The sequence below is a fragment of the Mastigoproctus giganteus genome, chromosome 10 (assembly GCF_048544385.1).
Source record: "Mastigoproctus giganteus isolate SK-2022 chromosome 10, ASM4854438v1, whole genome shotgun sequence".
In the NCBI taxonomy this organism is placed as follows: Eukaryota; Metazoa; Arthropoda; class Arachnida; order Uropygi; family Thelyphonidae; genus Mastigoproctus; species Mastigoproctus giganteus.
The window spans coordinates 2,857,111-2,872,429 of NC_143584.1; the positions used below are offsets into that span (position 1 = coordinate 2,857,111).

Consider the following 15,319-nt stretch of genomic DNA (forward strand, 5'->3'; position numbering starts at 1 on the left):
ACCCAGCTTCCTGTTACGTAACGGCGTTTTCTTTTTTTCGATTCAAACGACGGTCTTTCCCTCCCCCCCCCTCAAGAGCTTCTCGGCACGCATCCCTCCCACAAAGATCTACGCGAGGAAGGGCATCTGGTTTCGGTGTCGTTAATCGGACTTCGCGTTAATATTAGCATCGAGAAACGCCAGGGTATTTTCCTCTCTCTTTCTCTCTCTCTCTTTGATTCATAGCCAGGTCACATGACGCGCACACACACGGCTAAAATCGATAACCAAACGAGTGGCGTTCGCTGGCGCTGCGGATAGAGGGAGCCGTGAGTGAACCAAAAGGAAAATGGTGGCAGCGGCAGACATGTGTCCACGACGCTGACCAGCGCTTCCAGGAGGCGAATCCGAGCGCGAAGCACACAAAGAAAGTCGTCCTCGCGGGGCGGACAGGCCACCGACCTCTGCTGAGCCCGAAATGTCTGCGAGCACCGAGAAAAGCATCGGGAAGCAGCACGCGGTCTCGTTCACTTACGTCACCTCGGCGGCAGCCATGTTTTCTTGGGCCGAGGATGCTTGTTGAGAGTCTTCGCATCGCCACGCCGTCTTCAGACTTCCCCTTCGGCCACCTCCGAGTTGGCACCGCTCGCAATAGACATTTATAGCTGGTGACAGGTAGCGACCCTCATTCCTCGCGCCTCGGATTGCCGGCAAGGATCGGACGGGAAGAGAGAAGTCGCAGCGCAGATCGCCGTGAACGACAGTTGACATTACGCACCCCCGATCAGCGACATGGACAAACCAAAGTTCGAGGTGACTCAGGCTACGACACCCGATGGGATTGATGCCGCCTTACCACCCACGCCCGTGTCGCCGAACTCCCTCTCGTTGGAAGACAGCGACAAGACCACGGAGCGCCTAATTCCAGGTACATTTTTCAATATCCAGATTCAATGCGCCCTCACAGTTTGTTCGTTCTTACAAAAGCCCAAGAAACACACCCAGATTTAACACCCCCCCCCCCTCTCTGAGTGAGCGAGACTGCGCGCACGGCCCATTTCCTAGGGATGGCTCGCGTACCTGAAATACGGCGCTTATGCGGGGGTGTGGATGCCGATGATATGAACTGCTGTGGGAGGAATGTTTACACTTCCTACGTTTAAAACAATTGGGGATTAAATGCTCCCTGTAAACCGCGCAAATTTAATAAACAAACAAGATCTCGATGCTCACCTCTGCAATATCGATTCTCAATCTCCAATTGCTCGGCACTCTTAATTAAAAAAAAGAATTGTTCAAACACGATTGTAAAGCAGTGAGATTTTTAAAAATAGACTTCTTTATAAAGAGCTACATCAAGATCCAGGAATTCTTGCGCCATTTTGGGAGAAAACAAACAGTAAATAATTAATTAAATTATTTTATAGTAACTATTAAAGCAGGAGGCTGTACGATCTTGTTTTATCTTCTAGGACAACCTCAATAAGAGCAAATCATGAATCAAATCAAAGAGAAAACAATTAAAAGAGGGTTCAACCGGTTGGTTGGTTACCTTTCTGAGAGAAAGATCTTCGTCGCTCGCTGTAGCAATGAGTAGTTGTACACGAGTCCAAATGACCACGATAACCTATCTCGTAATTCCACGTTAGGCTCGATCTACTTGCGTAATTTTATGGGTCCATGGTGGGATTTGTTGCTGTTCCACTACTCATCGTGTAAAAAGGGAGAATTATATTGATCTACAAAGTAATATTTAATAACAGGTGGTAAAAGATGCCGACTTAACACAAACAAAATTACAAAAAAAAAAAAAAAGAAAAAAATAACGGTATCATCCACCGAACGCATGAGATTGTAGAATTCCAGATCCGAACGTAGTGTTTCAGATTGCTTCGTATTATAGGTGTCGTTCCAGGAGGTCAAGATAGGCTTTTGGATTGGTTGGCTGTTGTTGTCGGTACAACGACTACTCGGGGGTCATGGGGGGGGAATCTATCTTTTGTTACATCTGTCAGTGTGTTCAGTAAAGCATTCTTCCAGTCTCCAACGGAATTGGAACTCATACATCGTTAAACGAATTGGGATACAGGAATTTGGACTGAGCGTAAAGTCCAAAAGATACAAATCAATCACTTAAGTGTTGCTTTCGGGACTATTATAAACCAATCTTGTGCTAAGAAAGGTAAATATGAAATAACAAATAAATACATTGCAAAAGTTAACATTTTTTTGATAACTGAAAATGTTCAAAAGCGATTGGAACTTTTTTTTTGACAAACTTCCGTTTAGTAATAAAGCATGCCAGAAACCTAACCTACATTTCACACAAGAGTATATCGCACCATGATCCTCCTTTCGTTTTCTGATATTCCATTAATATCTTGTGGGCCTTAGAGGGAACAGGCATTCTGTGTGTTATGAGATAGTAAAACACCGATGGATCCAATATCTTTCTTTTTTAAAAGAAGTCCCGTTGGCCTGCCTCCCTAAACTCCACTCAGGCGCACCTTCTCAATGGTAAGCCCTGTTACGTCACTTTCGTCGCAACGAACGTGTAGAATGGTTCTCTTCAAGACGCCTGGTCAGCGTGAAGAGGAAAAGACCAAACCCTCCAGCACACGACAACACGAAGTGGAAAGTTGCTGGAGTGGCCTTCATCCTGCAGTGGATTGAAAATGGCTGATGATGATCTTGCGCAAATGAGTCAAATATAAGTCAAATACAACTCTTTGAAAAGGACAGAGGAAATAATTAAATATAAATTCCCTCGACGTGTCAACTATGAGAGTATTAAAAGTCGAAATTGCACATTTTCAAAATAAATCGGTCGTCCCCAAATTCTGTAAATACTTTCAACAATTCGAGAGCACGATTTGCAATGTCCTTTATCGTGTACGGGTATGAGGCCAATTAACTTTATAGAGAACTCTCCTTCGCAAGAAGTATTTGCTGTTTCCAAAGAGGTAACTGGTCTCAGTTATCTCGACTGATTAAACCCATTTATCTCAAAACACCCGACTGACTTCTCTTTTACTCTCAACCTCCAACAAAATCTGCAATCGTGCTATTTTTTTATTTCCAGTCACGTCCAATTGTAATCAATCTAACCTTTTTGAAAACGCAAATCTCCAACATAAGCAGATTTAGAATCACTTTTTTTAATAAAAGAGCTCAAACTTCGCCACCAGGTGGAGGTCTTTCAGATAAGAACGTCATCTTCGATGTAGAGCCAACATCTGTTGTTTCACTTATGACGTTGAAGCAACGATGACATAAGTCGACTAACAGAACCATTCTCACCCTGCTTTATAACTTCGATGATTGTGAGATTCGGGGAATCTTGGTTTCTGATGTACTTCTACCAATTTTTAAACAACGTGACACCGAAATTAACGTGGGCTACTCAATTACGATAATTAAAATGGCCGCTGGGATAAACTGACAACCGAAATTTGGGAATCTTGCCAATGGAGATGTTACTGCCTTAAGACTCAACCCACCTGTACAGGATATTACAGCAAAGGCCTTTCGAACGTACAAAAGTTGGTTGTCGGAAAAATTTGTACAACTCGTGGTGGACGTATGCTAGGGTTTATTAAAATAAACCAATTCTTGAAACAGTACCCTACCGTCATAACCTCTTCTACCGAAGAGTGTGCCATCAAGAATGTCAACAGTCACGCTGATCTCAGAACCATTTCGGCACCATACTACAATTCCATCAACACAAAAAATGAATCGGCGAGGGATTTGTGGCAGAAGGAGGAGCATCGGTAGCCTCAAACACTAAAGAGAGGTTATGTTACAGAATATCATTTGCTCTCAAGCTACACTTAAGCTTGAAGCTACAGACAGCAAAGTCTCCTGTAGAATGAGTTCAATTCCTTTACCGTTTATCTTCTAATGTAACCTTTCTCGCATAACAATTTGGTGCCTCTTTAAGTGCTTTAATAAAAGTGTGCATCTTTAATTATGTAAAATGCAGTAGCCCCTCGCTGTTAGGTTTCTTTTGTGCTCACCTTTTCTATAATAAAGATTCATTCATTTATTAACGCGCCCCCTGTCTCCGAGGCCATGGAGCTCCGAACAAAGTGTGTCAGTACAAACCTCAACCCTTGTTGACCCCTCGAACTCCCGGTTGATGTTTTTCGGGAATTATTAAAATCAATTCGTCGCAAACTACTTTAACCAGAACAGCTTACCACCCTTCAGCTTTCCCTCTACTCACGTGGAGTGAAGAGAGGGTAAGCTGAGGATAATTAAAATAATTCTTACGAATATATTACTATTTCTTTCTATTTGGCAACGATTAAAATGAACGCAGCAGTTCAGTCGTGATACGAAGATGGCTTCTTTTGCACTCCATCCCTTTTCACTATTTTCGTAAAGTTTACTTTTCCTCCCTCGTGGGCTTAATTAACCTCTTTCCGCCCACCCTTATAATCTGTCAACTCCGAAGCAACTCGACTCGCGCTTCTATTTGATAGCGTGGCACGCGGGGCAGGTGGAGGTGGAGGTGACACTATTTCGGCTTGGAATAAACGCCAAGTGACATCTGATCTTTCCGATTACTTTAATGACTTAACCGCTGATGAAGCGCGCTTCAAGAAAGTAGCTCGTCACGTACGTGCGGTATCGACTAATTAATCTCTCTTCGAAGGTGTTGAGATGACGCGACGAAGATCCGATTACGACGCATCTCTAAAAGCGGCCATCTGCCTCTAATATTTAACCTTCTCCACGTATCCGCCATCGACTACATTTAATGAAGAATCATCTCCAAAATTTAACCTAAAATAAAATTCGATTGAGCCGTTGTTGAACAAGAAAAGCAAAAAGTCTCAGAAGTACTCGAAGGTTAGACCGCCAAGAAGTCACGAAGAGTATAAGAAGAAGTACAGAACAGATCGTCCACAGCAAACGCCATCAAATGGTGGATGAACATATTCTGGAGGACATTTTCGATGTCGAAAACTCCAGCAGGAACTTTTGCCACGGAGCTGAGTCAAGGGCATCGTTTACGGTACTCCCAGACCAAACGCAGCATCGGTGCAAACAAGAATACGAACGCCCGCTCTACATCCCAAATGCTGACCGTGAAAAAGGAGTACCTAGATGTCTTAATCTATCAACCTAGACTTTGCGCGCCATAAGCATCTAAATATCCATCTTTAATCTCTTATTTTGAATGATTGGTAGTTGTAGGAAACCACCGATGGCGCTCCCTCCCCAAACACAGTGTCCGTTGTTTGAAAGAGTATTCGGTCTGAAAATTGCGTGTATTTTAATAGTTGGCCCGCTTGCTGCATGAAAAACCAGTCCCTCGAAGAGGGAGGACATTCTTCGTCCGATTAAACTAGACCACAGTATGGAAATTTTGTTTATGACACGTTACAGGCTGTTCTGAACGTGTTCAATAAATTGTTCAATGGCCTCTTGCTATTATTATTATCAGCTACAAAACAGCAATGAAACATGCGTGAGGGTGCAGCTAAAAAGCCTCATTACACATCTCCAAAGCAGAAGTTTGAAGGAACAATTCCCAAAGGAAAGAGAAAAGTAAATGTACATAAAGAGAAATTGAGATCTACAGATAAAAATAAAACTAAATAAACAGAGGAGAGATCAGTCAGATTTAAGTGATCAGATAGGAGAAAGGTTCAGCACTGGCGTTTCTTCACACACACTCTACAGACTCAGTCTTATAACTGGTGAGAAAAGTCAATTTTAAGGTTCAGGCAACGGATTGCGGCTGTAGCACTTTCAGTTGTTCCTTGAAGTGTCCAAGGGTATCGAATATCTCCAGGTTTGATTTGTTGATTGATCTTGCAGTCTTTTTTTGTGTGCATTGGCAAAACTCACTTATTTTCATTGACTACTATTTTATTTTCCTTCAGCCACTGAATAACTCGTTGAAGAGCTTCGTTTAGGATGATGCAGTCATTTTGGTACTGCCAATCGCTTTATAATATGTTGATTTTGATTTGGTAGTCTCCAAGGATACTTGGCAGTTCGTTGATGTAGATAAGAAATAACAGTGAGCCTGAGGACGAGCCCTGTGGGACACCAATGTCAGGTTTAAAAGAATGAGATTTTACCTTTAAATGTCACCGACATTTCTCTACCTCCCAAGTAGTTTGCAATCCAGTTTAGTGCCTGTCCTCTGAGACCATAGCGATGTAGTTTATTGATTAGTCTCTGATGAACTACCTTGTCGAAGGCTTTGCTAAAGTCAAGAAAGATGGAGTCAACTTGTTGTCCTTCGTCAAACTATTTTTTAGGCCACCCGAATAATTAATTCTATGGTCGATTTGTCTGTTTTGCTGGACGAAAAACCCCAGATTCTGGGGGGAAAACATTGCTTTCTACGCCTGAGACCGACTAACTCAGCCACGGAGTGAAAAAAAGCCCATTAAAGTTCCTCGCGTCATCGACGGGATTCGAACCCGGGCCTTTTCCACCGTATGTGGGGGAGGACGGTGACGCTGCCACTGTGCTACCGCGCAGACCTGTTCTCCTTCGTCAAATCGCCAGTTTAGACTTTTTTCTTTCATGCATGCAGTCGCATTGAGCCCGAGAGATCGAAGGAGCTCTGCAGGAGATCAATATACAATTGTAATTTATTCGTAACAGAAAAGGGCAGTCGCTATCTTCGATTTTGTACAGGTAATGACAGGATCACCAAAGGCGATGGGGTATAGGAGGGATGGACAGGAGAAAGAGAATTTTAAGCTAGATATTCATAACTTGGTAGGTGGTTATGTCGATGGATTTTCGGATAGAACAACCACCATTGTTTACACTTAACGTTGGATATTGAACGCAACTCCACCGAAGAACAGCAGATCTCGAACACCAACATAACTCAGTGAGAGGAAGAAAGAACAATATATTTTCTATTTCTTCATGTACTAAACAAATTAAAAAACCGTCTACAAAGTTTAAAATATGCATTTTGTAAACGGGTTCGATGAATTCAGTTTTCATATTACCTGGTTGAAGTGTGACAAACGAGCATTGAATAAAATAAAGTTATTTGGAATCCAGAAAGTGGGTTATCATCTTGGTATGACGTTATTATAATAAGATAAAGTTACTTTTTTCTAGGGTCCATGAAAGAAACCATCTTACGATATGTATTTACTAAAAATTAATTCTCGAAGCCACCCCAGTTACTGAATATAGCTAAGGCCTCTTGTGGCTTTGAGCAATCTGTTAAAGTTTCGCAAAACATGAATACTTTCATGTCGTCTCCATAAAATAACAACCTTCCCCCTCTTCGAGAAATGGCGGAAGGACCAAGTGGCTTGTATAAATATTAATTAATACTGGCCCCAAGGATGAACCGTGTGGCAGTCCAGTATTAAATGTAATTTAGGTACAAGTGTTACGGTGATCGATTATTTGGTGGTTTTATAGATTGGATAATCGATTAACCAATCTAAAAGAGAAGTGGTAACCCACAGGATTTCAGCTTAGAAGAGTATGATCCATCGAATCAAAAACCTTTAATGGTAGTTGTAAACGACGTCCACCCAGCTCCCCCCCCCCTCTCAGTTTCGGAGTACCAGAGGTAGGTGAGGTTTGTGACCACGGACCGATTTGGGAGAACTCCATGTAAATTAGTTAAGAGAATGGAGTAATGTTTCTGATGCACAGAAGTGTCGGAAATCTTGAAAAATCTTCACACTATCGAAAAGGTACAGTTGATTGTTTCTAGTTAAGTTGTGAATTATGGAAATCTTAGTTGGCGTGGATAAACGAAGTTTTTAGAGATTTGTTAAATATAGAGATGTGTCTTCGAAGATGGTTCAAACAACGTTTCCCAAAGATCAGGGGAATTTCGTCGCGTCCTCTGGAATGGTGATTGGTGGCTCATTCTTTTATGGAGAATGGATGGATTAGTACTTATATACAAATTACTTTATAATTTGTTGGAGATATTTCATAAACAGCATTAATTTTTTCAGAATAGATGGCACACGGGTTCGTTATATCAAGGAGATGCCTTATGTCTTAATTGAGAAGCGTTTCACACGGTTAATTCCAGAAGTATCGACCAATTTTCAAAAAAAATAAGATTTTTTTACTTTTCAACATTTCTCGACAGACTAATGTAGGAGATGCTGCATAATATTTTGGGCATTGAGCTGACAGGTACTTTGGCCTTTTTTCTTAAATGTGGCAAACGTAGTGCTTGGATTCCATATCTTTTAAATTTTTTTTGGATTTCTTCCTCCGTTGTTTGGGATGTTTTAGCTCATAATTAAACCAAATCGATACTCGTAATTTAATTGAGTACTATTGGGGGCATTGGGATCCATTTTATATTTAATTGTTGAAATAAAGCAGGGCCGGCGCACCTGTGGCACGCAGCGTACGCTGGCAGCTATTTTTTAATCTAAGAGTTAAAACCGTTAAACATTAGAAACTTAGACTAATGGAGCATTGACACCGCAACAATTTTTTCATAACTTAATTTGTTTTTATCTGCTGGAAGTTCCAATGAAACAATTTATTTTCCAATATCGATACTGCCTTTGAAACCTAAATATTACAGCATTCCGTGGTCAGAATGCATTGAAGAGAATATTGCGTTTCAATTTTCCTAACAAACGAACCCTATTAACAGCTGACCAGGAGGATCTGGATATCTTCATGTCAGCTTCCAACTTGCCAGTTATTCTTCGATGTGGAAATCCCGTGGCCATCTTTCCGGCCATGAAGGGAACTTTGCCTTTTGTATATGTACCTTTGCCGATTGTGTTGTTATTATATACACACACACGCCTGGCAATAAAGATTTATTTAAATAAATAAACAAGAGGAGATATATGTTCCGACCTCATGATGATCCCCTTGATTATATTTACCCAAATTTGGAATGTCAAATCACATTAAAAGAAGATAAATTAAGTTGAAATTATTATTCGGTTCAATTCACGCAATATATCAATTCTTCAGGAAAGGGGCGCAGGGTAGATAGACAAAAACACTACGAAACTATTTTTTTCTTTTAATTTTTACGAATACTCCCTCGGGTTAGCTGCAAGCAATTAACTGGGGAGTATCCATTGCTCTCCAGTTAATTGCTTGCAGAATCCCTCAGCTATTTCACGTATACTCAAGAAATGTAATCATAAAGTGTAGGACACCAGTGAGAGGTACAAAATGTGCACAAGCCCTAGGTACCCTTCATTCCGACGCCTCATTAAGTCATATCAAATATTAAAATGCCACTTAGATATAATTTTTTGTTTGTTTTTAAAGAAATTCGAAAGCATTCTTGAAAATTTGTTTTTTCTTTTTTTCAATCGTAAGATGCTGGAGTCTCGTTGAGAGGCTTTATTAATAGGAGTTTCTCTTTAATAATATGGATTATGCAAAGTTGATCGAAAGTGATTGAGCTCGGTTCACCTCCAATCGATTGTTTGTTGCCCGGGTGAAAACCCCTCTACGGCACCCTGCAGTGCTGCTCCGTCTCGTCTCATCCACTTACTGCCTGTGGAGAAGAATTAAGCGCTCAACAAAAAACTTTGTGGTCAGTGGAGATGTTGCCAAGATCATTAGTAACGGGAACAGGTGGGGAACTGAGTGAAGATTCTTGTGGGACTCCACTCTGTGGCCTAACCATGTGCGATATATAACCCTGTTTTCTATTGCCGACGTAACTCATAAGCCGAGTGCGTCGGATCAATAACACCGTAGCGCTTAAGTGTATCTCCAAGAAGCTCGTTATGAAGGTCACCATTGGAAACAAATTACCAGAATTTTCTCTTCTTATTTAGCGGCTGATTATAGGATGTTTTATCTTTGCGTGCGTGCACGATGGGCAATTTCGGAGGGTTTTTTTATTTATTTTTTCGAAAGCGAGACTGCAGTTATCGAAATTGAAACCTTTTTGGGCGAATCTCCAGTGACATTTTCAGATGTTGAAAGGAAACTCCTCACACTTTATGATGCTCGAATCGTTTGAATCTGTAAATTTCGCGGATGAGGAGGAATATTTAATTTTTGAATCGCAGCTATCCTTAGGAACGATAGCCTGCGTTGGTTACTGTCTTTAATTGAAAAGAAATTACATGGTCTTCCTTGATATCTTCGACTCCCGTTATTTCTTTAACGAGTTGGTTAGTACGGATTCAAAAATGATTTTTATTTCGAAACAGAACTTGAGTGATCATGAAATACACGATATTTTACACTGAGACAAATTATGCGAATTGTTTTTAAATCTATTCCCGTTTTATAATTCTGTTCAATTCGGGCATTTTGATTAATTGTTTTCAATCTTTTTGTTAGTCAGAAATGTTTTAAACCCTGGCTGGCGCTACGCCTTGATGGAATATTGCTAATGTCGCGTACACAATACACGTGCGTTGTATATGCTTGAAATGAAGAGAACTTTAATAATATCCGACTTTCTCTTCTATGCCTCACGCAGCAGAAACCCAAGTTCATACTTCAGAGATTCGTTGTCTGTTCTAAGGTCCAAAAGTCTGTTCTGCAGTTGTTTCATCTGCACGCATTTCCCAACGTGCAGTAACCGAGCTGACAGTCTCACCTGTACTCTTCTGCACCTCCTAATGTGAAAGCGGATTGAAAAGTAATTTGTTCCATTACTAAAAAGCTTCACCAGCGTTTAGACATCAGGGAGAAAGGGTTTGTAATTTGATTGCTTAAACAGCATTTGGACCTCAAAGGGCAATTAACAGATTTCTATTAGCAGTTGTTTGCTCGTGCGCCCCAATGTGTTTTTTAATGAGTTTCGGTGGTTTTCGTTACTTGCTGGAGTAGCTTTCAGGTAGGGAAGGGGAGGGGGGCCTGTGGTATCGCGGCTTTTCTTTAGCAATTCGCCCATCAAACGTTGCACTACGACGAGGGCAAATTAAGCCCGGAGACGAAATTAGGCGTGGAGTCTTCGCGCACCACCAAGCGGTAGTCGGCACGGAAACAAAACAGTCCAATCAGCTGGGAAGTAGCCGTGACCTACACCGTGACCCCGTGACGTCACATCTGAGGATGGATGCAGATTCCACGGGTTACGTTCGGGATACTCCAGGGTCTCGTGGCACGACTTCCCAGTATAGAATCTGTCGGTGGGCTTCCGTGTTTGCTGTCCTTGACTTTTATTAACTCAAGGACGCGTTGTTTTGTCTTCCACGGGAAATTCCTCACTCTGTTCACGTGACACGACACCCGTTACGGTAGGCAAAGATTCGGCGACTTAAAATAGCTAACCCTTCTCAGCTTCGCTCGCGCTGCGTATTAAACGAGACAGACCCCTCACGTGCAGCTGCCGCAGATGATCGCGATCGGGTTTCTTTGGAGAAAGCCTCGAAGTCCCTGTCCGTTGTTCTTCTACGACGAAACTGTCAAGTGGACAAACGCTAACCTCGCGTAACATCTTAGCACGGTGCTCTGCAAACTGTACTCGTACTTCCGCGTAATGCCCTGGTTTTGCACCGTGTTCAATGCACAGAGAAAGAAACTGTTTCCCCCCCCCTTCCTTATAACGAGTACACGCCATCGTCTACAGGTGGTACACGAAAATCGGCCTTCGTTTCGCGACTCTGGCGCAGCGTCCGTGCCTATTTTTGTCTGGCGTTCATTTATCAGCGGATCGCGGTATTTTAGGAAACAGTTTGTTCCGTAGTAAACTCTGTTAGCGACGCCACTCTCAAATTATAAACTTTAAATGAATCGCGCAACCCGCGGCTTAAAGTTTTCCTGTTTTCACGCGCAACAGAATAAACGGAGTAATTTTTTAGGAAAAAATGCTCGAAAGTAAATTAGTGCATTTCGCCATTGTCAATATCAAACGGAAGAATCAGTTCAACCCCAAACGATATCTTGACAAAAAGAACTTCGAAAATAAACTTGGGTGGAATTATTAGTCCATCTTTTGGACATCCGAATATGGGGAACAGACTTCGAAACACTCGACATTCTTTGTAGGTGAAGCCCCCGAAACGTTTGAAAGATGCGGGAGTGGGGGGGGGGGACTCTTCCATCCGAGCAGATGTTGGCCAATGTTTACATCGCTCTGTCCAAGGGGGAAAAGGATATTTGCGCATTCATCTTGCTTTTAGAGGTCCGAAAAGTTTTTTGAAGTCTTAAAGAAGCCGTTTGGGAAGCAGCGGGTGGAGTTATACGGGGATATACGAAAACAGGAAGCGTTATTGCCGTAGAAGGAGTATGGGGAAGGGGGAGGGGCTTTCCGTATACTTCACGAAAGCGAGCTTACATGGAAACTGCATTAGCAAGTTGTAGCGCACGAAAGACAAGAGACATCCATAAGTGGTTGCCAACATCCAACAAGAATGACTCGTCTAGACACGAAGGCGACAGAGAGAGATCCGCAAAAACTTGAGATTAATCTGGAATTTAAAACGCAACGTGGCAACCGTATTGCACCCTTCAATCACAGATCGGAAACACTTTCTTCTCTTTCGGAGTGGTTTCCCTCTCGGTTAGTGGTTGTTGTCCCCCAAGAGTACCATAAAAAGGGCGGAAGAGATCAGCTGGGATTATTCGACTGCGAATCGGATGAGGATTATTGGACTACACGGACGCACTTACTATCGCTAAGAGCCTTTCGGCTTGTTTTTTCGGGGGTAAATTAAGGGAGTTTCCTTTTCGCTGTGTCCTCACTACCTGCACCGTGACAACGTGCACGATTCACTTCGATTTAGGACCCACTTCGAGAAGAAACGAGCGAATGAATTCTGTTTTCGCCGTCTGCAAAAACAAATCAAACTTTTCGCCCACGTGACGCTGAGTATTGGTTGCTCGGAATCGCTCTTTTACGAGAGTCGTGCTCAGAAGGGTGGAGATGCGAACGCCGAATGCGCGAAAACCAAACGAGGTTTAGAACGCACTAAACGTGGATGAAAGTACGACTGTCCCGCGAGTTTCTGGCTCAGAGAGATGTTCTGAAGATATGAAATTTCTGCACGCAACTCGAGAGGGATGTTCAAGGCTGCCGCTGACAATTCAAAGTATGAAGTGGCGGCACTAATTAGTTTGTACCACCCACGACTCCGCTGGAGGCTTTCCAGTCGAGTCTCGACGCGATTTGCTCACTCGGATAACTTCGGCGCGAGTTTCGCAACGGACATCCCTGTTGTCGAGGTTCGAACTGCTGCCAGAACTTATTTCCACGCGGTTGACCCCGTGCCTCGTGAGAAAACAAGTTGCAGCAGCATTCTGCGCACCACACCGGCGTTCCTCATATTTTCGGGAACAGTAAACACTCCTCCGCTTATTTTTATTCCTCTCCGAAACTTTGGTGATTTGTACACTTTCCAGACGCGTTCAACGAGAGATATAAATAGACACAAAGCGTTACAGTGGTATCATCTTGTGCTCGTGTCCGTAGGGATATCGTCCCCAGGGGCCCTTTTCCACGGGAAACCCTTCTGGCTTCATCATTCGATACAATCCACGTGCGTGTGTGGCATTCATTCCGCATCTTCTTAAGTCTGTCAATGAGGAAATTCCGTCGCCTCGAAAGAAATTATTGAAACTGCGAAGACTTCGTTTGCGGATGAAGAATCTAAATGGACGACGCACTTCTTGCTGAAATGTCGCGACTCAATTCCTAATCTTCAAAATAAAAATTCATTTTCGCTAAGATCGAAATTAAACTCGTTAATTGGGACATCGTTTTAAAGGGACAATCAATAAATGATCCATTTTATGCAAATAATAAAGCGAGATTATAAACACAGTTCGTGCAGTATAAATAAATATCCAGTACGTTTACTAAATTCTGCATTTCCTTTTTCTATCTCTCCATAAAGAAACTGCGGAAGAATGCAATATTTTGCCCTCGTGTGTAGCACAGTTTGTACAATCGTCGTCCTCCCCACACGTGGGAGTTCTTTGGTTATAGTGTGCCCGTTCAGAGAGATTTTAGCGTGTCCCAACTGCGTCTTTGATTGCAGATTGGTGGAAAAGATCAGAGTTAGAGTCCCGTCGATGACGGGAGGAACATTTATCGGTCTTTTTTCAGAACGTGGCTGAGTTAGTCGATCTTAGGCAAAGGTGGCATGGTTTTTTCTCCTGGAAACTCGGGTTTTTCATCCAGAAAATCTACTTCAGAATTCAGGCAATTTACAGACACAGAGCAATATGGCCTTAGTGCCGATGCCCCTAAAACCCAATAACAAGCATTTCTCGCACTGAACCATCCCCAATACGTCAAGAGATTGGAACTCATTAACTATTTTATCACTCAGGATCGTTGTGTGATTATTTCCATCTGAGGCCTCTGTGCACCAGAAGAGTTACTGCTGACATCACCCTTCTAGCCAAAGTAATCACTGGAACTTATGAAGCATCTGATATCCTTAGCAAAATCAGCTTCAATGCGTCTTGTAGACAAGTCAGGAACCTTACACCGTTTCGCTTTGACTCTGCCACCACGGACTTGAAGTTCAAGTCCACTGAACAGAATCAGCAAATCAGCAAATGACTCTCGCATTGACTTCTTTGACAACTCCCAATCACTGATGAACTCCATCCACAAGTTTGCCTCTTCTCTTAAACTGCAAAGTGACTAGCTCACATCTAATTATTGTAGTTTATTAGTATCATGTGTTTTATTATTTTCTATTCTCTAACTGATTATTTGTTTTAGCGGTAACTTAACTTAATGCAATCCTCTTTTGTACATATGATTTAATGGTTGAATCTATATCAATGTTTATCTTCCTGTTGGATTTCATATTATTGTTATGTTTATTGTTCAAATCTCAGATACACTGTTAATGGTTACCTGTTGTGTGTCTTGTTATTAATATTTTTTTTTCTGTATGGCAGTAATTTAGTGTAGCCACGTGTTCTGAAGCTCCTGAATGGTGAGTTATATTAATGTGTTTAAAGTATTTTCTTCCACTGGAAAAGTGTGCCAGCTAAAAGAACTTCGCAAGTGGATTAAGTGGGTAAAAAATTTTTGTTATTACGAGGGTTATCTGGACTGTACTCTCTCGTCATAGACCTAATCCCTTTAGGCTTAGCATTCTGCTAACGCTTTGCTGTAGTCAAACACGCATTGTTGACAGTTAGGCCTAGTGGATTTTGCTGGGAATATGATACGTACAGTACATAGTTTTGGTATCAGTGGGTAGCTCTCTTCTCCAGCTTCTGAAACAAGTACCAACAGAAGACTGAAGCATACAGGTAACTATTATTTCTATAGATTGAAACTGCGAATACCTGATAGGACATTTTCTAGTTCTAAATTCGCAACGTGTACGCTTACCGAGGGTAGAGCCTTTCAAAATCACTACAAGGTCATACCTCCTGCTGTACTTCCCCTTAATAGGTGGGCAGA

The 15,319-nt window shown here is 42.1% G+C and overlaps 1 protein-coding gene across 1 annotated transcript in view; it reads left to right on the forward strand.

The window, feature by feature from the left end:
- Positions 1-311: 311 nt before the first annotated feature.
- Positions 312-15,319, forward strand: part of LOC150078633 (solute carrier family 12 member 4-like) — a 643,041-nt gene continuing 628,033 nt past the window's right edge. The window contains exon 1 of the mRNA XM_090383812.1: positions 312-907. Within this exon, the coding sequence (XP_090239938.1) occupies positions 772-907 (136 nt within the window). The 5' untranslated portion in view covers positions 312-771. The remainder of the gene's footprint in view (positions 908-15,319) is intronic.